This window comes from Dipteris shenzhenensis, chromosome 9 (assembly GCF_047967505.1).
Source record: "Dipteris shenzhenensis isolate YYH24624 ecotype China chromosome 9, Dip_SZ_1.0, whole genome shotgun sequence".
NCBI lineage: Eukaryota > Viridiplantae > Streptophyta > Polypodiopsida > Gleicheniales > Dipteridaceae > Dipteris > Dipteris shenzhenensis.
In genome coordinates this window covers 6,301,077-6,324,864 of record NC_141604.1, presented here as the reverse complement: position 1 = coordinate 6,324,864, position 23,788 = coordinate 6,301,077, and the positions used below count along the sequence as shown (strand labels likewise).

Below are 23,788 nucleotides of genomic sequence, written 5' to 3'. Positions count from 1 at the left end.
CTTAGATTTGGACTCCCGTGACCTCCACCAAATGATTTGAGCTTCCCGAGCTTACCCACAAGTCATTTCGACTGTACTGACACTCCGGTACATTGACTTGAGGCTTCCAACAGTGGGGAATACTCCATCTCCTACAGTACATTTTCGCTCATTTTTTTGAGCACTTTCACTCATTTTTTTGACCCTCTTTTGTGCATTCGGTGACTCTCTGATCGGCACATTGAAAGTCATGGCGTGATCTCCCTTGGTAGTTGCTCTTATGGCCTTCATCGACACATCATTCGAGGGCATTCTCGCCTGGTTCTTGACCGACATACCTCTTTGCATCAGGATGTGCACACTCTTGTGCGGTAGCTACTTTGGGCTCATGGGTTCTCTGCCCTTGCTATGCATAAAATGAATGAATGTGTTTGAGTTAAAGGTTCTCTTCCTTGAGTAATCCCTCTAAAATGAATGTTTGAAGATTCAATAAAGGTACTCTGCCTTGGATAGTCCTCCTAAAATGATGTATTTCTTTTATATTTTTGGTGTGTGACTCCATGTTTCTAGTTAGTCCCTGGAGTCAAGAGGGGGGATGTACTATGGGAGCCATGTCTTGGCTTTGATAGGTTTAGAGGGGGATGTATTGTGGGAGCCATATATTGGCTTTGATAGGTCTCGTTATCAGTCCTGGCCAAGTTCCAGGATGTTGGAGTATTCCTAGACCTATGAGCTGGTCATGTATCCATGTATAACGTGAGCCTCTGAGCATGTTTAGTCTCAAGCCATGAGAGTGCTTGGATCAGCCTCTGAAGATGCTCAGACTTTAGCCTCTGAGTTACATAGGGTGCGCAGTTTGATGATCCTCATTGTCATGTTCTGTTCTTGGTTCCATTCCAATAGTCCCTCACCTTAGACCATCATTGTCATGTTCTATTCTTGGTCCCATTCCACTAGTCTCTCACCTTGCCTTCATGGGGTGTTATGTTGGAACATGAATTCAAAGTGAGTGTTTCTAGTGTGAGCTCTAGTCTAGTGTGTTCTATGGATGCCACATGTTATATTGGGAGTTATCCCATATGCATAGGTGTTCATATGTGTGTGTGTGCTCTTATATAAGAGTTGTACTTGTCTATTGTCAAATCAATCAAGTATCAAGCCACAAGCTCTTTGGTCTACATGTGAGTACTCTCATTTTTGTTCATTGTTGTAGTCATTTCATTTCCATTTCATTATGTCTCATTTTGAGTATCACTTCCTCTCTCCCTAGCCTACCCTCTCTCTCTCCCTCTTTCCACCATGTTCCTTCATTTTGGCCTACTTTTTTGCATGCAAACATTTGTTGGGCCATTTTTTCAATGCCCTCAAGGGTTCTTTGGTCTTGTACACCTGTTAGTCCTACCAATTGCGCTCAATTGAAGTTTGCATGTTTGCACCATACAATTCCTCTAGGTTTTTTCATACTCTCAATTCTTTGGATGCGGAGACCAGATTTGAGCACTTGGCATTCACTTCAATCTCATCTTGATGCATGCTTACAAATGCAAGCGTCTTTCTCTTTAACTTGGATGAATCTGAGGCAGCAGTTCCTATGTGAATGCATCCACAACACATTGATCTAGATGACAAAAGTAGTGAATGAAGGAGGGGATATCATTCTACAAGTGTTTGGGAGCTTCCTCCTCATTATTGTCTTCACTTTCCTTAGAATCCTTGTCATATAATCTATAACTAACATGGCCTGGTTGAATGCTCCTTCAATTGATTTATTAGTGCATCACAAGATGCTCTGTAAACCATGCTGGAAACAACCAAATCTTCAAGGGCATCTTTAAACAAAGCATCTTTTCAAGACTCCATGTCATATGCATCCATGTCGTACTTGAATTGCAAGTCTAAGCCTTTGATTGCTCAAAACAAAGGCGAGTAATCCATACTTGGGTGCTTCGTGTGTTATTTCATTTAGCATTCCAAAGAATCTTTCAAAGGAAGACACCTTTTAGTGCCTCCATCATTTGCAATCTTCCATGGCATCTTTTTTGTGATTGGAGGCACTAAATTTAGAGGTATGTATCCAAGAAAGGAATGCCAATACAATTTGAGGTAGCATCACATATGATGGCTTGCTTAGATTTCAGTGGTCTCTCAATAACCACTCATTGTAATACCCAAATATAATTTGATACCTGTCATCAGTGGTATCACAAAACCGTTTCAACTCCTCCCAACCCTTACCTACATTGTCTTGTGACTTTGCCTTGAGGAAAGCAACAATCTCTAGCTGAAGGGCTTTATCACTTTTCATTTCCCTGCATCTTTCGTTCATGGTTTTAATGCTCGTTGACTTGGAACTAGATAAAATCACCTTTCTCTCTAAGAATTCACGCTTCAAACCTGATATCATGGAGTCCTCCATGCCCAACAAATAGCGGAACATTGTCAGTCCTAGTCTTTTAGTGCCCCTTGCTCGATTGACTTCTCCCACTTTACCAAAAGTGGGAACTTCATTGTGCTCATCTCTTGGACCAATACCTCATGCTTTTGCTTTGGTGAATTTCCCTTGACATATCTATGCATGATTACAATCCATCCTTGGAAAATATAATCTGAACATGTTTTGGGTTGAAACTCTTCCCAAAAGACACATGCAAAGTATCAATAAAGTTTGCACAACAATAATATAGCATATATGACACACTGTTCTCAAGGTCAATTTTAAAATCGAGCTTGCACAAAGAAGAGCAAGCAAAAAAAAACAACATAGAATGACATTCTCTTTTTATAGACTGTTTTCAAACCGATCTTGTATCATCAATGAAGAATGTCACGAAGATGGCAACTAAAAATAAAATTATAAAGGAAATGCTTGCATCCCATTATTTTTGTGATTGGTGTCCTCTAGCAGCTCGAGCTTTAGGATTCGCTAGTCTCCCAAATGCAACCCACTAACTCCATAGCGACTTTAGTTGTTTTGCATAAGGCACATCCTTCATGTTCTTCTGAAATTCCTCATTGGACTTTATTGTAATTATTCGACCCATTTGCTTTGGACAATTCACAACTATTCTTGGGGTACATTTGGCATAAACTCCTTTGATTTATTGAACCACTGAGAAATTACTTAATTGCAAAATTTTATTGCTTCAATTGAGTGCTACCTTGATAGCACCCGATAAGAGTATGTGCATGTATTTAGATGACACTTTGGTGAGTGGCGAATTGGTGTTTGTATCATATGGCATCACATCTACTTTTGCGGAGCAGTCCCTTGGATTCATACAAAATTCTTTAATCAGATTGCAAACATGTTGTTCCATGAGGGGCCTGTACATGTAATCAATTGGTGCTTTGTGTATAATTCATAATGAGGATTGAGAACCCCTCTGACCCAAAAGGACACTATTGTTGAAAATGCTCTCCCCCCTCTCCTTTCTCCTTCCAACTAATAACGTCCTCCTCTGATGGCGCTATCCTCAATGGCTCCACTTCATTGATACTCTCACCACAGCTATTTCATGTACCTCCCCACTAGTATCTCTTGGTGTTACATTACCCTAACTTGATGTTCTTGGCATTTTAATGGTCACCGATTGTGTTGATTCCATCAACAATCATGTCAGGAGTTGTGTTGTCATCACTCACAATCTTCCAACCCATTTTTTCCATTGGATCCTTCTTTTCCTTCTTATGTTTTGATTCTTTATAATAAAAAGGTGCTAGGTAGTAGACTTTCAAGCCAACAACCATTATAAACATCGTGAGAGCTAGTTGCACTACTATCACTAGTATTTCCACTTAATCTCCTTCTTTTTGACTTCTTGGTCGACATTTTGGTGCTCTTACTTGAGCCTATGTCCTATTTCACAATACAATGTCAAATCAACCAAAACAAACACAAATACAAACCCAAATACATTCACTTTTGATAATAGATATGCATAATTTTCTTTGCATTTATGAATGACTAAGATTGTAAATGGAACACAAAAATAAAAAAACTGCATTCGAGATTCAAATGTGAATGTCAAATTTTAGCCTAGCATTTCAGCTCCCATCCACGATCCGATGTAGGGCAAAGGTTAGGCCCTTCATCCCCCAACTAAGATCGGTTTTGAAACTGATCTTGGGATGGGCAGATGAAAGGCAAAGGCTAGGATCTTTATCCCCCAACCAAGATCATGTTGGGACATGAAAGGCCTAGCATTTCCCCTTCATTCCCCAACCAATATTGGTGTTGAAACAGATCTTGTTGGGGCATTTCCTTTGCCATTCATCCCCCCATCGAAGAATTGGTCTTGAAACCGATCTTGGATGGGGAGATGAAGGACAAAGGCTAGGCCCTTCATGCCCCAGCCAAGACTAGTTTCAAACTCAACCTAGATGAAATTGAACTTGGATTAAGGGATGAAGGTGAAAGCCTAACCAATCTTGGTTGAGAGGATGAAGGGCAAAGGCTTTTACCTTCATCCCCAATCCAAGATCAATCTTAAACAGATCTTGGATTGGGGGATAACGGTAAAAGCCTTTGGCCTTTATCCCCCAATCCAAGATTGGTTTCAAAACTGATCTTGGAAAAACTAAGAAATTTATGTAACATTTGGCATTCAAATTTTAAAAATTTAACTCCAAATTTCAAAAATTTCAATTCTGTAAATGATGTAGACTAATTATGTAACTATATTTTATGAAACTACACTCAGATTGGGGGATGAAGATAAAAGCCTTTGTACTTCATCCCCTCAACCAAGATCGTTTTGAAACTACAAGCATGAGAAAGAGGGATATTGGTTGCTTAAGGGAAGCAAGAAATCTCATTGTTTTGTGGACTCGTGAATTCAAGTAAACTTGTTGGCACCTTATGAGGGAAATCCATACCATGATGGCATACCAAACCAATCTTGGATGGGGAATGAAAGGTCATATGCTCATTCTTTCAAGATGTAAAAGAGATCTTAGATGGGGAATGACAACTCATATGGTCACCCTTTCACCAAAAAAGATGAAGCCTAAGATAGAATTTAAAACCATCTAGGAGAAAGAAAAAGCCTAAGCCTTTCATTCCATCCTAGTTAGGGATGAAAGGCCAAGGCTTTGCGTTATACCAAGATCTGTTTTAAAATAGATCTTGGTAGAAAGAGTGTAGGAGTTTCAAATTTCAATAACTGTAAATTTTAAAATTTGGCTTTCAAATTTGAAATTTGCCACTATATTCTTTCAAATTTATTATTTCTTATTCCATACTTTGAAATGAACACTTTTAAAAATGGAGTACAATGATGCCTCTTTAGACTTCATGAGAGGAAAACAAATTAGAAACCTTGTATGGTAGGACTACCAACCTAAGTAGAACTATTGAACTTCATTAAAATAACTTAATGCTCACCATTTTGACAAAGCTTAAATGACATGAGCTACTTTTGGAGAGGAAATTTTCATGATTTTTCTATATAAAATTATATCTAGTTACAAAGAGAGATATAAACAATCAGATGTTGCAAAAGCATAAGCCAATTAAGAAAGTTAGAGAAAGAAATATAAGCCTAAACACATAATTGCAAGGAAAAAAAAAGTATTTAAAGAATTGAATTGCCTATACAAAGATTACTTTTGAAGCCTAATTAGGAAGGTAGAATAGAAATGTGCATATTCCTTTAAATAATTTAAGATTGCAATTGTATAGCCACTTTTTAACAAGAGTTACCAAGGCCAAGATGTTATCTTTCATCCCCCATCCAAGATCGGCTTTAAAACCAATCTTGGATGAAAGACCTTCTACCCAAGATCGATTTTGAAACCGATCTTGGCTCATGGATGAAATCCAAGGTTTCACCTTTCATCCCCCCATCCTAGATTGGTTTCAAAACTGATCTTGGGTGGGAGGATGAAAGGCAAAGCCTTGGCCTTTCATCCCAAATTGTTTTGGGATGAAAGGCAAAGCCTTGGCCTTTCATCCCAAATTGTTTTGGGATGAAAGGCCAAGGCTTTGCCTTTCATCCTCCCAAAATAAGATCGGTTTCTTGGGATTTCAAATGCTACATTATAAATTTCAAATTTCAAATAGGAATTTTAAAATTGCTGCTCTAGGAAATTCAAACTTTCCACTCCATTCCATTCATCCGGTTAAAAACAAACTACATACTATATTTAAATAGATAGATAGATAGAGATAGATAGAGATAGAGAGAGCGAGAGAGAAAGAGAGAGAGAGAGATAGATAGATAGAGAGAGAGAGAGAGAGAGAGAGAGAGAGAGAGAGAGAGAGAGTCGACCATTCGATAGACAGAGGCACAAATGAGTTTCTTCCTTCTATTAGTTGACTCTTCGAGATTTTGTCGACCGGCTGAGCAAATGAGCATCATTTGAATGAGACCTTAGAGATAGATATCAAGAGACCTTGGTGAGGACCCAAACTAAGCATATGAGCACTAGTCCAAGTCGAGGGTGGTAGGCATATGAGCTAAGGTGGCTTCATGATGAGCTAGGGCTGTGGCCTGGTAACAATGAGCTAGGGTGATGCAAACAAACGGATTGAAGGAGCTTAGGGTTGGTAGTTGAAGGGCACATGGGTAGCATCTGAGAGTTGATTTTCTATTGTTTCTCTCTTTGGCAACGTTCGAGTTCTGAGGGTGATTCACGATGTCTGAGTTCTGGAAACGCTACATGATAGGGCTTCATGACATAGGATTAACGAGGGATTAACTACAACCCCCACAAAATATAACCTTTAGTAAATCCCAAACAACTACCACATTTGTTTTGGTAAATACCACTCAATAAATCCCAAACAAGGGAAAATGTAAATCCCAAATAGTATACTAATCCCAAACAACCACTGCGGTTGTTTTAGTGACAATGACTATGCATGAGGGACCATCTAATTCATAGGTTTAGATTAGCATTCAGTCGGATCACACTGTAGTAACAATGATTGTGCATGAGGGACCATCTAATTTATAGGCTCAAATTAGCATTGAGCCAGAATCAGACTGTAATAACAATGACTTTGCATGGGGGACCATCTAGTTCACAAGCCTAGATTAGCATTCAGTCGGTTCATCAGATTGTAATAACAATAGTTCTCCTTCTTATGACTGAGAACTATTGTTATTACAGTCTAATGAACTGACTCAATGCTAATCTGATGTCCTATTTTGATCCTACCTTTCTTCAGTTGATTGTAATAACAATGACTTTGCATGAGGGGCCATATAGTTCACAGGCTTAGATTAGTATCGAGTTGGAATCAGACTGTAATAACAATGACTTTGCATGAGGGACCATCTAATTTGCACGCTCAAATTAGCATTAAGATACTGTAAGAACATATCAGACTATTAGAGTTTTTTGATGACTGCGAAATTCTCCCATGGCAACCATCTAATTGCACATCATGGCTAGATGATGATGTATATGACCACCTACACTAGGTTGGGCTACTAGCAAGTTGGGTGGATGTGCCATCACTCCTCCCCCCTCATCCCATTGAATTATTATGATCTTGTCTCCGATGATCGAGAAATTCTTCCATGGCAACTATCTAACCACATGTCATGGCTAGACGATGATGTATATGACTGCCTACGCTAGGCTAGGCTACCAGCAAAATTTATAGAACTCATAATTTTGGTGCAAAAAAGAAGAAATTTTGAATATGTTCTTCTTTAACTACATGGCATCGATCTCAAAAAATGTCAAAAAATACATGTGTGAGTACATATTGAAGTTAGTAAGACCAATAGGTACTTCATATTTGTAATAACCTATGGAAAAATTAGGTACAAATCCTTCATCATTGCCAATATTTTTAATTTCATTGAACTACAATTAAATTACGATTGATTATTTTATAGGTATTGCTTTGAATTTTCTCTTTGCATGTACTCATATACATAATTATGAAAATTCATAGATTATGTTTGTATTGACAATGATCTCATTCGACACTCTTAAACTCCTCTCTTCACCCTATAGCCATAGAGCCTTTCTTTATTTATTATTCAAAAAGGTATTTAGAAAACAGAAAATAAAAATTTATGTAGAAAAACAAGTTATCAAGATTGTGATGGGATATAAAAATAAAAGTAAAACATATAAACACATGCAAATGGATTACAAAAATTTCCTTTTGAAGGGGTGCCATGAACATATAATGCTCAAAGGTATGTGTAAAAAAAGTCCCTCATTGGGATATGAATGAAGGCCACAACAAGAAATCCCAAAAATCATATACAAACTCATACTATATATAACAAGAAAGAGAGATCTGCATCAATCTCATCAATCTACATTTCTCTCAAAGGATGAACCTATCTCATCCTTGCACCGACTCTATATTTTTCATTGGCTCTAATCTCTTGCTTGGTCCAAATCCCTTGTCATCTCCAGAGCGATCACTTGGGTTGAGTTTTATGTAAATGGGAAAGCTTATGAAGTACGCTAGCATTATTTTACTTAAAATAAGTTAGTTATACTATGAAAGAAAGAGTATCCAAAGGCTTATCTCATATGTAATTGCATCCCAATCGAGGTCTACTCACTTGCTCTCAAGCTTGTCAAACAAAAATGTTGTATTAATAATGTGCGCAGCCCTTTGGAAGGGTATTCATCATCCAATAGTTTAGCAAAAGCAAGAGTAGACAGGAGCAGTAAGAAGCCACTCCCTTGGGCCTCACACTGGGGATAAAGGAGAGTTGAAGGTGTGCTACAGACTGAGCTCTCTAGGGTCTGGACCTTGGCTATCTTCTAGGGCAGCAAGGTGTTGTGATCTGGATGGAGAGTCTACATACACTCGAGGTGGAGCACACGGGCTCAAGTTTAGAGATATCCGGTAGATAGTAGAAGTACCTTGTGCTAAGATCAAAGGACCATTCTGTGGTGGGACTCTGTGGTGGGACTTTGGATCTCTCTCTTTTGTATTGTGTCCATAGCTTTGGAGGGAGTTGTAGCTAAACTTCCTAGCAAAACATAATAATACATGTATTATCATTGTGAATAAAGCACCAAGCATATGAATGTAGTGGAATACAAATAACATAACCTTTCAAGTAAAATATCAAGAACAAAGCATTGTACTGAACTATGATGATATCATGGTTCCCAATCATGTATAACATTAAAGAAAGTTGGTTTATCTCTATACCAATAGGCAAAGAAAAGCTCCAACACATAGATGTATGTCATAGTGATTGCTAAAAAACAATCAAGTTTTGTGAGGCACCCGAGTATAGATATTGACCGAGCTCTTTGGTTGAAGGACATTCTATGAATGTTGAGTAGTAAAGCACTTATAAAAGACTCAACAAGCAATGAACTAAATAAGAAACTGGTCAGTACAGAATGTCCTAAACAAAAACTAGCTTAATATATGTGAAGCATGATTGGCTTTTGCTTTTGCAAAAGCAGCATGAAACCACAAGTGCTGAAGCACTAAACTCTTGTTTTCACTGATGACCTAATAGAAATAAAAAATTGCTTTCATATGATAGATAGCCTTTTGTCCAAGTGATTTTCTCAATCAACTTTTTGGTCTGTTGAACGTATATAATTATCACTCCAAAAGCATGTAGATTGGGCTACCTTACTGTTACACAACAACACAAAGCAACTATAGACATGCTTGGTAGATGCGCAAAATAGCGAGCGCGTCTATAAGCACGGCTAAACGCTCGTTTATTTGCGCGTAAATCATCGCGTCTATTTGCGCGGTCTATTTGCGCGTTTGACCTGAGAAAATACGGGCCCGTCTAACATCCCATTTATTAGCGCGTCTATTTGTGCGTGTATTTGCGCGTTTATTTGCGCGTTTACACTGAGACTCAGACGCGCATTTAGACGCGTAAACAGACGCGCTCCAGAGAATACAGAATGTGAGATTTTGGTGTACATCATTGCTTTCCAAACATTGCCCATGATTACCAAAGCACATAATTTTTTGCAAGCCCACATATACAAGAGTTAAGTGAAATGAGGAGAATGAGACAATATGTAAAATAGTTTGCCAATATCAATTGTGGGGCTACGGTTCAATCTCATCCTCAATGAGATCAACCCTTGCCAAACTATCTACTTCAAAATCCAAACAAGTGTTTAGATCTACAAATACATTCAACCCACTACTACTTGTGCCACTCATGTGCTCATCGAAATCAACATCTCCAATGGTAGGCTCGTCCTTACGGGTAATGCTGGCCTCAATATCTATATCTCCTATCTCATGATCATCCTCCTCTCTTGTATCACGGTCATCATCACGTCCATGGCCGTGATCATCCTCCATACGCTCCATATTAGTAAATGTACTATACATCACTTTGGAACGTGGCATAATAGGTATGACATGCCACCATCTATTATTATCCACCATTGGTTGATAGACAACCTAATTCAAACACAAATACAATCATGTTACTTTTCTTGCATCAAATATTTAAAAGCGAGTATTTTTATGTGTGTGCACAGTACCTGTTCACATTGTTGCGGTAGTACTAGTGTGTCCTTCCTACTTTGCCAAAACTTTGTGGAGTCAATAGTTACAAAGCCACTTGCATGGCGTTTGATTGTTGCATTAGGGCCTCTTTCCACCACGTCCTTAAACCACTTTACATCCAAAACATACACAAAGAAGCGTCGAAAGTCAAGCATAATGATATCTTGGATTATGCCACAATAATCATCCATGGCTCCATTGGCTCCCTCAAAGCTAGCAATGACGCCGCAATCTTGTGTGTTTCTCTTATCATCAATCCGTTGTGTTCGAAAATGCTTGCCCTCACACCATATAGCATTGAACATAGTGCACTACACCAAGAAAAAATCAATTAAATAAGCAATCTAAATTATAAAAAGCTCCTAACTTATGCATAACATTCTATATACCGACCTTGCTCATGCATCCCCTAGCATACTCCCATTCTTCCATTGTGATATGCATCCCCTCGTCTTTCTCTGCTTTCTCCATTTCATCTCATGCATCTCCTAGCATACTGCTCCATCCATAGATGGTTTGCAAGTTTAGTAACTCAAGGGAGGCACGTAGAACAGAGAATGTGCACCCCTCAAACAGTGGAGTCGATGCTGCGGTAAAAAGATCATCCTGCTCCATGCTATTATCCCTCCCTTGATGGACATATAAATCCCGCACCATATCATCAAACACCTCCTTCTCCACGGCTTCATGAGGTAATGGCGGAGGGCTACTATCACCATCACTCCATGCATCCGTAACGGTCCCTCCTGAAGATCCCACCTCATATCGCCGACGCTTCGCCTCCGCATGACGGGCATAGGGTAACATGTGCGGGTGTGGCACTGCATCCTATATCAAATTAAAACGGGATCATAACTCAAACATATGAACATCCATAGGTATCTCAATCAACCTTAACTTACAAACCCTTACCCTGTTTATGGTCACATCCCATTCTCCATACTTTGAGATATGATTGAGCATAATCCTGCATGCACGATACATGTTTCCTCGACATCGATCACACAGACATTTGATTTTTTGCTCCAACCACATTTCGCGATGGTGGATACGGAGGGATTCATCCTCACTGGAGGTACTTGTTGAAGATGGAGACATCCTACAAACAAACAACCCACCAAATTTGCTCTTCTTTAAATGCTTAATTTAAACTCTGTGTTGCGTCTATCGGCGCGTCTATAGTCGCGTCTAACATCGTGTCTAACGGCGCGTCTAACCGCGCGTCTACTCTGTGTATTTAAACGCGCCTGTAGACACGCTAATAGATGCGACTATAAATGCATCTACTCAGTGTATTCAAACGCGACTATAGATGCGCTAATAGACGCGACTATAGACACGGCTTTTAAACCTGCTTTTCGGCGCGCCGCTCGCTTTGCTTTTCATTTCATTACTTAAACTTCGCGAGCGGCTTCCTTCCTTCTTTATTAGCAGTTCCATAGATTCGAAGCTTAAGAGAGAGCCTCCCATACACAGTTCCAAGCTTTCACTCAAGAGAAAGGGACCGTACCTACACTTGCTTCCAAGCCTAAAGAAGAGGAGTACGAACAAGGAGAAGAAATAAGTTTGGAAAAGAAAGATCCTTCCATACCTTTTTCCAAGTAAGTCCTTTTGAAGTTGTTCTTGCTTGCTCTTTCCAGTTTTGTACTTTCTCGCATCCACGAAACGCGGGATCTAGGTATGAGCGACACGTTCTTTTGTTGGGCGCAACGTCCTTTTCGACTTTTTAGTATTCTCGCCCGTCAGAGCGCGTCTATAGGCGTGTCTCAAGGCGCGTCTAAACGCGTGTCTACAAGCGCGTCTATCCGTGCGTCTGGCTTGTTGCAGACACACATAGACGCGTCTGTAGACGCTCACACAGATGCCCTGTTAAACGGACTTTTAAACGCACTGTTAGACGTGCTTTTAAATGCACTGTTAGACGGATTGTTAGACGGACTGTTAGACGCGCTTTTAAACGCACTGTTAGACGGACTGTTAGACGCGCTTTTACTTGAATTATTAAATGCTCTGTTAGACGCGTCTATAGACGCGCAGATCAAACGGGTCTATAGACGCGCTCTGACAGAGCCTCTTTTTTTTTCCCCTTTCTTCTCAGCTCCCAAAGTAATTGATTTTTTTCCTATTTTCCAGTTCAACATGTGGCCAGGAAGTGCTTCTAGCTCACCTGATCTGCGGGAATCGATTTGGAAGGATTTATATAATCTTTTAGGGCACCCTCCTAGTCCTGCGGAGTTATACGGGTATATGACGGGTACCCTTAACACTCCCCAGGAGTCGGCACTACAGACTCTGAGCCACCCCACACCGCCTGAGATCACCCCAGCGGAGTCCGCACAGCCGTCTTATGCCCCTTTCCCCGTACTGTCTTATGCCCCTTCCCCCATGCCGTCTTATGTCCCTTCTGCCATCCCATCTTATGCCCCTTCCCCCATGCCGTCAGGAGGTCCTTCTGTCTCGGCGAGCCGTCGACATACTCCCCAGCCGTCGAGACTCGGTTCTCTAGCTACGAGTGGTCAGCGTAGTCCCGTGCAGTCCCCAGCTACGAGTGGCCAGCGTACGAGCTCGACACGACAGGGTAGCAGGCGTAGTAGCAGGGAGAGCGGTGGCGGATGCATGGCACAGTGCTTTGGGCCATGTGGCGGTGAGGAGGAGGATGATTTAGATGATTTAGACGTGCCTCTGGGTACGATTTATTATGACATCACTCAGACAGGAGGCATCTTGATGGATGCGCAGGGGAAGGACATCATGGCCTTCATGCGCTCTGTAATTGCTAACAATTACAGAGATTGCTTTATCCACTATAAAGACCACCCAAAGAGGTTGGCTGATGAGACCCTCACTACTGTTCGCTCTAGGTATCCTAACCCCCCCAATCGCCAGTTCACAGATAAATGGAGGAAGTCAAAGATTGTTATGATACTTAGCAATAAAAGATCTTCCCTTAAGAGGCAGGCACTAGCGGAGCTTGCCAGGCTTGAGGCAGGTCAACCTCCAAGGGGCCCGCCGCACACCGCTCACAAGCGTGAGTGGAAGAAGGCAATGAAGTCAGCGAGGGAGGAGCCCAGTCTGCAGCACGTGGAGGCACGGAGGATCCAGATGGAGGAATATGGAAGCGCGCATTTTGGAGCAGGGGGTGTTGAATCATGGGAGGCCCAATTTGTAAGTATCGATCTCAAATTATATTGCTTATGTAGTTTATTAGGAGGTTGGTTGTTTCTTTGTACTAATCCCTCCACAAAGTGTATCGCGGTCATGCAGCTTGAGATCGTGGGCAGATACCCTACTCCAGTGGAGACAGCCTACCACCGCCACCATCGCAGAGGAGATACATGGAGGCACTTCTATGATGACGGGTTGATTACTGAGGAGCAGTATACCCGAGCTACTGGACAGGCCCCCCAGGTATTTGAAAGTAATTAAATAATGCCAAAATTATAAGTAAAGATTTGATTTTTCATACATTGATATATGTTGTCCCTTATTTACAGGCCCATGCACAAGACGACGAGGAAGACGAGGAAGGAGGTGCAGAAGGGAGCGCAGAAGGGAGCATGGAAGGCAGCGAGGATTAGTCGTAGAAGTAGTGCTACTATTCTTTTTTGTACTTAAAGCCACTGGCTTGGCTTCGTGCCTCTTGTATATAGACTCCTCTTATTTTTTGTACTTGAAGCCACATGACATGGCTTAGCTTCCTTATTTTTTGTACTTGAAGCCACATGACGTGGCTTAGCTTCGTGCTATATGTATATACAAGCACTTTTTGAGCTTTCAATTTTATTGCGTTTTGGAGTTGTAATATTTTATTTGGAATTGTAATTAAAATGCGGTTGGCTGTAAGAATTGAATTACAGAATGTGGATATGGGATTCTTGTAACTATATAGCATACACAACATACACACTGTAAAATTTTTTTTAAAAAAAAGGGCGCGTCTATCAGTGTATTTAAAAACGCGTTTATATTCGCATCTGTCTGTTTGACTTGTCGTCTATACGTGCGTCTATAAAAGCGTTATAAGCGCGTCTATTTATGTGTCTTTCTGCGCGTCTATACGCGCGTAAGTCTGATATATAAATGCACAATTAGATGCGGGTCTCCAGACGCACAAATAGACGCGCCCGTAAGTTTTTTATTTAGTTCATGAAACGCGTCTGTGCGTGTGTCTATGGGTGCTTTGTCTTGTTGTGTTAACGATAAGATTGAGACTCTACTTGGCATCGATTAGATAAGATCTTTTGGCTACGCTTACAACAATGATCCTGCACTCTTGGTTTTATGGATATGATCGATGGGTGTTGGGTCTCCTCTTCATCTAAAATTTTATGGAGTCCTAGCTAGGTCTCCTATTCATCTAGATTTTTATGGAGTCATATAGCTAAAGAAGTTTGCTTTATGTGATTGAGCATCTTATTTCTTCATGTGGGAATGTAAAAGCATGATATGCCAATGTGTTAAATCCAAGAGAACACAAATACTGAGTGCAAGAACAAACACTCCTGTCTTTGAGTTTCTTGATGTACCAGGGCTTCTGATGATCAAAGCTCCTCTGCCCAATTGAAATGTCAGGATTCTGATTCATAAAAGTGAGATACAATTCGTCTGCTGACCCAACATGCAGGCCCCCTTTTTGCACTACTATGAGGAAAACAAAACAAAATACAATATGTGCAAAAACATAGTCTAATTAAACTAATCAACCTCCAAAAAAACAAAATAATTTTAACCCTCGGGCTGGTTTAATACAGTCACATATAATAAGGTACTAGCAAAACAAAACAATTTCACCCACCACGTTGGCTTAGGATAGTCACAATTTCAACCACCATGTTGGTTTAGGACATGGTCATAATTTCAACCACCGGGCTAGTTTAAGACAGTCACTATTTCAACTACTGGGCTGGTTTAGTATAACGGTCACAATTAGACAATAACAAGTATATTTATATTTATTTTTAAATTTCATAATTAGAAAATAATAATATATTGCTTTTCATTTCTTTATTTCTATTGAACCACAATTTTAATCATATACTGCTGTTTGACTTGAAACAACACTGGAGGACAACAATCACAATCACATTAAGTCCAAGCCATCCCAATCTAGAAATTAAGTGGTATATGACCTGAATAGTAGGAAATTAAATCAAATAGTAATACAAGTACTAAGAAACACAATAATTTTAACCACCGAGCTGGTCAACAACTAATGTTTGTTCAACCACACTAGTGTTTGAGCTAAACTAGCCAGGGTTGCATGAGTTTCCGACCACCTAGTTGGTTTAGTAAAATAATAATAAATTGCTATTCTGTTGCAAAATATATTGTTGTTACTTTCTGTTCAGCCACACTGCCATCATGACAATCACATAACTCGTGTTTGAGTTGAACCAACCATGGTTACATGATGTTCCAACCACCGAGCTGGTTTAGGACAATCACATTAAGTCAAAGCTACATGGTTGCATGATATTCCAGCCACCGGGTTGGTTTAGGACAATCACATTAAGTCCAAGCTAGCCTAGTAAGCTCAATCACAAACAACCATCGGGCTGGTTTAGGCAACCACTAACCTGCATTGTATCAAGAAATGAAACAAGTAAACTATCCCAAAGCACAATCACAAACAACCACCGGAATGGTTTAGGCAACCCCACTAACCTGCATTGCAAGCACGTGTGGGGCATGTGTATGATGTGCTCATCAAACATCTTGCATCCCGTTTGCTTTCTACAGATGTCCTTGTTATTTAAAGAAACTCTTGTATTTTTGTGCCAAAACATCACCATTATTGCAATGACTTTCGTCTCTCCTTTTCTTGCATTTTGTTGAAGCCCATAGACTACTCAAATCGGTATGATCGGGTTTTGCTTCTGCTCTACATGCATCTCTCGAGGTGTTGGTAGGGTTGTCACACTATGATAATAGTCACTGTATAACCTAATCATATTATGGTCTTCTTTGGCAATCCTTTGATCACTCAAAACACCTTAGAACATGCATGCAATTGTTTTGTAGCCTGTCACACTCTAGTTTTTGCATATTGCTTAAGGATGATTTCTTTTTGGTCTAAGGATTTTAAAACTGTACATACTTAAATACAAAGAAATAGTTGTCATGAAGTCATAAATTCAATTTTTGTGAATTTTATTAGCTTATCAATGAGATAAATTTTGATTCAATGTGAAATTTTTATGAACGTAATTCAGTTTGGCAAATCAACTGCCCTTCTTTATTTTGATGAATTTGGATTCGAGTTTATCATTCCTTTAACTTTTGACATATCACGATTATTGTGGAGCTAGTGGTAAGTTAAGTTCTGTTCCATTCACCTTTTAATGCATATTTCATTGCTTTGGGGTCCTTTACCACAATCCTCTGTTGCCTAAAAAAGTTGGCCAAAGGGAAAGAGGACATATAATTATATTATGTACTCTTATATGTTATCCCATGAATCATGGTGCACCTTAATCATGCTACTCTAAAGTGCCTTCTCCATGGCATCCTCCACCATGCATAGAGTATTAAGCCCTACTATATTACTCTAGCACTATTTTGGCCCCAGTTTGGCCAAATCAATACCAAACATAGGAGGAACATTGTAGTTGGAAACTCTTTTGTTTTAAAGAAAATTTCATGATGCTTGCATGATGGTTTTGTTTATACTACAAGTGTCTCTTAAGCGAGTTAATGAGAAGTGAAAAGGGCAAACTTTAGGAGACTTAAATTGTGCTCGATGCTGTCGTCTTCTTCTTGTATGATTTAATGAATATCATACTAACATCCCATGTTCTTCTCATTCATCAGCACCAATTAGAGCTAAAAGAAACTCTCTCAAGTTAGCAGAAGTCCTTAACGAAATCATTTTATGTAAGGATGTGTTATAATCTCGAAGGAACGCATTTTTTATGTGCTTCATATCGATCTCAGCTCGACTAATAACAACACGGATGAGGGAATCTTCATCTGTCCCGAACGCCGTCAACGCTTCGTATAACACCTGCAAAATGATCAAGATTGTTTTACAAGCTGTTTCGTAAGGCATGATAATACAATCTAATATCTTAAGTGACAGAAATCCAGTCAGCGATCCATATTACGAATCTGTTCCCATGTAGGAAAAATTCAACATGCTTCCACTGGTAGCTGTCTACTTCGAATTTGTAATGAGATAGATGCATCTGAACGAAAAATTCAAGATGCTTCACCTGCTTTTCTGTCTATTTCTTTATAATGAGATTGATTGTCCTTAGCAAATCATCACAGACCAGATATACCTTTGCAGTGTACTTCTCAGGATTGCTCAGACTCGACGTGATAGCCGCTAGCATGTCTCGTAGTTCTTCAGAACCCTTACACTTGTTGAGTCCCTGCGAATTCAACATGGCTAGTGAGCTCCTTAATCGTTTAATTTGCGCCCGAGACAAAGTTTTGTAAACCTTGCAGTGCATGTTAGTGACCGCTAGAACTGGCTGCAAAGCCACACAACCTCATAGATTTGGTGTCGGTAGATCTTCTGGTAAGTTTCAAAGATGGATAGCAAACGTCCTCTGCTTCGAGTCGTTAAGATCCGTAAAAAGACAGCTTCATCCACAGTCGTCCCGCCTTCACCAGCGTCATATAGCTCCTTCGCTTCTCGCTGAGCACTAAACCCTGCGTCCTTGTCCCGATTTGCACGGAGATAGTTTTCGCAGAACTGGAATTATGCACACGAAATGCCGAATTAGCATCGCACAAAACTGATTTCTCAGGCTCAGCTCCGCAATTACAAGCTCCTACCTTCTTACAGAAGTTTGTTGTTACGTCCTCGATATCCTTCTCGAGACACCTTCCGAGTTTAGAGTAATAAACTTTTTCTATAGCACGAAGCTCTTCTTGGCTGCGTTCAGTGAAGGTTTCTATCAGGATTCCGTTCCTTTTTTTAGCTGCCCGAAAGCCTTTGATCAGCGCGTCTCTTAGGGTCACAGCGTCCCTCTCAGCTGGTTCCCGCATCCATTGCAGCATTGCTTTCTGTCAAAACAAGAAATTCGAGTGCGAGGTGAATCTCACAGACGTAGTTTTGTACTGCCAGTAGCAGTTGTTGCAAGAACCACTCTCGTAAAGATATGCTTGCTAATTAGAGCCAAAAACGAATGTTTGCACCTCAAAATGGAAATGAAGCTCAGATTCTAAACGCTGGCAAAGATCCCCCTGGAAGGTGCTTTTATAGATCTTGTTGATTTCAGCGCGCTGCGATGCAGTCCTGTGAGCAAGGATGGATATTATCTTTGTCGCATCGCAGCCTAAACCTTCAATCAACACAAGCAGAGAGTGATCAGCTAGAGAAATTCAAAGTCAGTTTGGCTTGAGACTTACAGAGTACTCACCTTGAAAGGCCCGATTCAACTCCACACAGTCTTGTCGGAGATTGGGTGCCACTTGGGGGAGCCTAAGAGTGGACATAGCTGATGAAGCTACTACAATTGGGAGGAAGAAGCAGTTGCAAACACCCAAAGGTAACGATCGAAAGCACATCGACAATATTGATCAGTGGGTATATATTTCGTAAAGACTGGGATCAGGTGTCCCTTCTGGATAAGATTTTTGATCCGTAAAACGTGATCAATGTGCGCATCTATGACGTTCGAAATTCCAGTACAACATTCGGTAATGGAGGAGGATTGCGATTTGCAATAAACCTGATACGAGGACGCCATACTATTCAAATTGGAGAATGCATAGGATTCTAGGTAACAATGAATCATCGAGGCAAGCATTGCAACCCCATATAATTGAGAGAAATGCATGTTGCAACCCCATATAATTGAGAGAAATGCATGTTGCAACCCCATATAATTGAGAGCAATGGTGGTGGATGTCCACACTAACCACAAACCTTTACATAATGGCAAGGGCCCCAACAAGGCCATCTCTACGAGGCATGGTGGTAGGCAATCCCATTCATAGTATGTGACCATGCCAGTGGTAAGTCCCCCGTGTGGAAGGCACTGGCAATGCAAACATGGGTAAAAATGGTTTTTCTAGTTGATAAGAGGTCAAATGGCTTCAAAATTTCAGCAACAAGCCACAAGATTTCAAGCCACCCTGAGAAGCCACCTATCCAAGAGGCGTAAGGGTAAGAAATTGTTTGTCTATCCCATTATCAAAGGCTCTTCAAAAAGCATCCTAAGCTCTTTGGTTCTTCAATATCCTTAAGATTCTCTCTTCTTGTAATCACAAGATGGAGGATGCTCCTCTATTGACCAAGCACCTTTAAATTTCTCTAAGGGGGTTCACTAAGTAACATGTAAGTAGCATGTACACTCATATGGAGAGGTTTTCAAATTGAATATTTTACACATTTTATTCATAATTATACGTAAAGCATGGAATTTAGAATACAGCTTTAGGAAAAAAAAAGGGTTGTAAAGGACTAGGATGAGACTAGGATAATAAACCTATGTAAAAGCAAGGTATTAAAATTGACCATTGAAATGCACGTGCTATCCAAGGATTGAATAGTCTCAAGTAGATCTCCTTTTCAATGCTTGTTACCAACTCAGACACATGAAGGGCTCTTTAACAAGATACTGCAAACAATAATTGTAAGACATTTCATTGCACAAATTCAACATCCCAATGATATCTGCATATTGCTAGCTCAATCATATTTGCATAATATTGCTAGCTGTCCAGTGCATATAATTGTTCTTTAGTCTCTCTTTAGTTCAAATCACGCATATTGTTCTATTGTCTCTCTTTAGTCCAACCATGGCCCGAAAATACTTAGAATATGGTACCACTCATCAAGGGTCCAATATTGATTCAATACCTTAGATTGTACTCTCTTTAAAGACATGTATATACAATCATACAAGTTGGATGATGGATTATACTATGCAATGATATGCATATACACAGTCATGTAAATTGGATGCATGGATGTTAGTATGTAATGTTGGGACAGACTAAAAGTGGGCCAAAAGCCTATGTGAAATTGGAGACTCTTTGAAATGCACCTTTCAAGGGTCTTAGGTGGTGGTATTAATTTAGCCCATGGGTTTTCTTGCGGCCTCATGCTAGGGGTTTGTATCCTGAACCCAATTGATAATATTTCGCTTACATGCTCAAATGTTGAGAAGTAGACAAAAATTTGCTACAAAATATCATTTCACAATCTCTATAACTCTACTTCTTAATTAAAAGAATGCTATTATACTCATTAAGCTTCATTAAGACATGTAAGTCTATCACTAATTTAATTGGAACCAAAATTTACTAAAACTTAGAAGGTTATGTTAACAATATTGTCTAGTAAGTGAGAACCATTGCGTGTTACCATTTTTAAGATTCCTTCCAAATAACACTAGGTTTTATGTGAGTTTAAAAACTAATGTTATTGTGAATTTCATATATATATATATATATATCTATAAAAAACACAATAATTTGAAAGTATTTTTTAGAGCTACTTTTGGACATCCTAATGTCAAAAAAACTCTCACTTTTAGGTATTGGCTCTTAAAGAAGAAATAAATTATTGTAGAATCCTTCATGATTTAGAGACCATGAATTTTGATAAGATCTGCTTTGTGATGTAGATTTGTTTATTCTAGATTAATATTTTATGCTTTTGGGTCAATGGAAATTATTCTTTGCTTGAGAATACTTACTTTTATGGGATTCATAAGCAAGTATTCAATATGCAACACTCCAATGAATATAGAAGGTTAGCCACTACATACAATGCCAATATTAATATACTTTCAAAGGGAGACTATGTTGATATGAGTTACCGGACATGGATATCTTTCATACCACATCAGTGCCAGTTGCAGCCATACCCCTCGTCGACATGTGGACACTAGTTCTCTCAGTGAGAATCAATATACAAATCTTTTCCCAAGTGTATTGGTTGATGGTTGATCTGGGGTGAGAACATCATTAGCCTACAAGCATGCAAAGAATTGGGATGGAATCCCGCACCATTTTTGGTACGAATGGTAGAGAGTATGTCCTTTGGGCATGCTTCGAGATGTGTGCATGGAAGTTGCCAGAATCAACTTCTTTGTTTCTTTCATTGTGCTCAGCATGGTCAAAATATAGTTTCCTATTGGGATGACCCTGGTTACTATAGGCAAAGGTGAAGTAGAATTGGGCGAGAATTGGGACCTCAATATGTTGTTGGTGTGGAGGGGTAGACACAAGGTCCACAGGCCAATGGGAGTGGTCGATGCGCTCGAGGGAACAATGCGACCAATCATGGCCAAAACAGTGAACATGGCAGATGGCCTCAAGGATGATGAAGAAGAGGAGTTTCTATGCAACAACCCCGACTTGGTGCCACTATTCACTATCGATTTCATGGAAATTTCAGCACAATACCACTAGCTAGAACCAGGGACAGAAGGTCTGGTGTCACCGTACCCGCAGCTGAAACCTTTGGAGGACCTATTATCTGATGAGGGAATTTGAGGAGCGCATGATGCATCATGCGCATGATGCAAGAAGATACCCTACACCCTATGTTCCTAGGTGCCAATGGGAGTTCCAAGCTTGTAAAGATTTGCACACTTCTAGAAGAGGAATTCAGGAAGGAATTGGTGTCACTACTGACCGAGTTTGTGGATGTGTTTATGTGGGACTATTCTAATATGCAGGAGCTAGACCCAAAGTTTTACTAGCACTGAGGTAACCTATAGAAGGATGCCATGCCCACCAAAATGCTCCTTTACCACATGAATCTGCATGCGGCTAAGTAGGTCAAGACAGAACTAGAGAAGCTACTGTAGGTGGGATTCATCACACCAATCTAGGATTCGGAGTGGATTTCTCCAATTGTGATCGTGCCCAAGAAAAACAAGAAGCTGAAGATTTGTATGGATTATTGCAAACTAAAAGCGGCTATAGTGCTAGACCCATTTCAACTCTCATATATGGATTCCATGCTGGATGAATGTCCCCTCAATGACTTTCATTGAATTTATAGGCCACTATAGTCCTTTTTCATCACATCAGTATAATGGTTTATGCTAGTTTTTGAAAACGGCATGTTCGACATCACACATTAAAAGTAAGCTTCAATAGGTGGCAATCTCATGTCATTTCATTGATGGCACTACTATCACTTACTCCACTTTATGAGTATCATGAGAAAGAACAAAGTTATATATATATGTATATATAAGTTAGATACTCTAAGGAAAGGCTAAAAACAAAACGAATGATATTTTACATGCTTAAGACACTTTGTAATTGAAACTGCTCATTCAATTGGATCTATTAATTATGAGTTCTAAACTTTAAGGCATCTATTAGCCTTGCATTGATTTTCAAGAGGTGATCTTTATTTCTTGAGATAGGGCCTTCAAAACAACATTTGAGCTTTTGCTATTTCCTTTTAAAAGGATGTTGGGATAATCCTTTTAATCCTTTCTTTCTCCTCTTTCCCACATACACAAATTTTCTTCTTGCAAATCAGAGACTAGACGAAATGTAAATGCTAGCTAGAAAGATTGGTCATACCTCTACATGACATTTGATCACTTTGTCTCATAAAAAACAAGGCTGGACTCCTTGTAGGATTGGATCTTGAATGCTAGAGTGACCATATCATTACTCCTCATGAAATCAAGGTAGTCATTTTGGAAAATGATATCCTCTAGATAAATTACATACCACTTCATAGTCATTATGATGGTCCCAAGCAAGAAGGATGGCTCCTTCTTTTATAAGCCTTGTATGTATTTCACATTCTACTATTTTAAAGTGCACAGAGTCAGGGGAGTCTATGCATAGATGTGTCTGCACCTCTTCACTATATAATTCTCCAATTACAAAATAGTCATGGAGCTACCTTTGAAAGATGAAATTGTGCTTCTCAGGCAATGAGTTAGATAAACTATTACAAGAAAGGAAGACCATTGGCAAAAGGATTTACCTTCATTCTAGCCCTCAATTTACCTACAACTCCAAAGTCCTCACACCCATAGGGTTTGTACGTCAAATCTCTTCTCTAAGAGTATCTTGTTGTGTGCTCATAATCCTATGAGTTAATAAAATTCTAAGAACCTCATGGTGGTCATCTAAAGACAATGATGAGGTAGCTCCACTTGTTGGGGCATTGCCTTTTGTCTCTTCTTTGATGGATCAAGGATTTCCTCAGTTCCATTCTTTAATCCTTCTCTACTCCCTAGTTATTTTCTCCTCCTTTGGAGATTTTTTCCTCTATGGTTCTTTGGATGCAACTTGAATTGGGAACATGTAAGGAACATGCTTTGGTAAGAAATTGGCATTATTTTTTATAGACTCCTATACTTCTTCCTTGAGAGAGAGAGGCTT

General features: G+C 39.7%; 1 protein-coding gene across 1 annotated transcript; it reads right to left on the bottom strand.

The window, feature by feature from the left end:
• Positions 1-17,131: 17,131 nt before the first annotated feature.
• LOC147898124 (uncharacterized) lies at positions 17,132-18,962 on the bottom strand. The gene is made up of 6 exons (XM_087379792.1): positions 18,835-18,962; positions 18,611-18,756; positions 18,248-18,478; positions 17,958-18,164; positions 17,746-17,838; positions 17,132-17,468 (listed from the first exon to the last, which is right to left on the bottom strand). The coding sequence occupies exons 1-6, from the start codon at positions 18,908-18,910 to the stop codon at positions 17,265-17,267; spliced, it is 957 nt and encodes a 318-aa protein (XP_087235918.1). The 5' UTR covers positions 18,911-18,962; the 3' UTR covers positions 17,132-17,264.
• Between the last annotated feature and the right edge of the window lie 4,826 nt (positions 18,963-23,788).

Bases quoted from the DNA above. Each gene is read 5' to 3' on its own strand.
- LOC147898124 (XM_087379792.1), bottom strand. From the start codon at position 18,910: ATGTCCACTCTTAGGCTCCCCCAAGTGGCACCCAATCTCCGACAAGAC. The intron at 18,479-18,610 runs GTGCAAACATTC...TTGTTTTGACAG, and splicing joins AGCTTCATTTCCATTTTGAG to AAAGCAATGCTGCAATGGAT. The intron at 17,469-17,745 runs GTATATCTGGTC...ATCATTTTGCAG, and splicing joins CTGAGAAGTACACTGCAAAG to GTGTTATACGAAGCGTTGAC.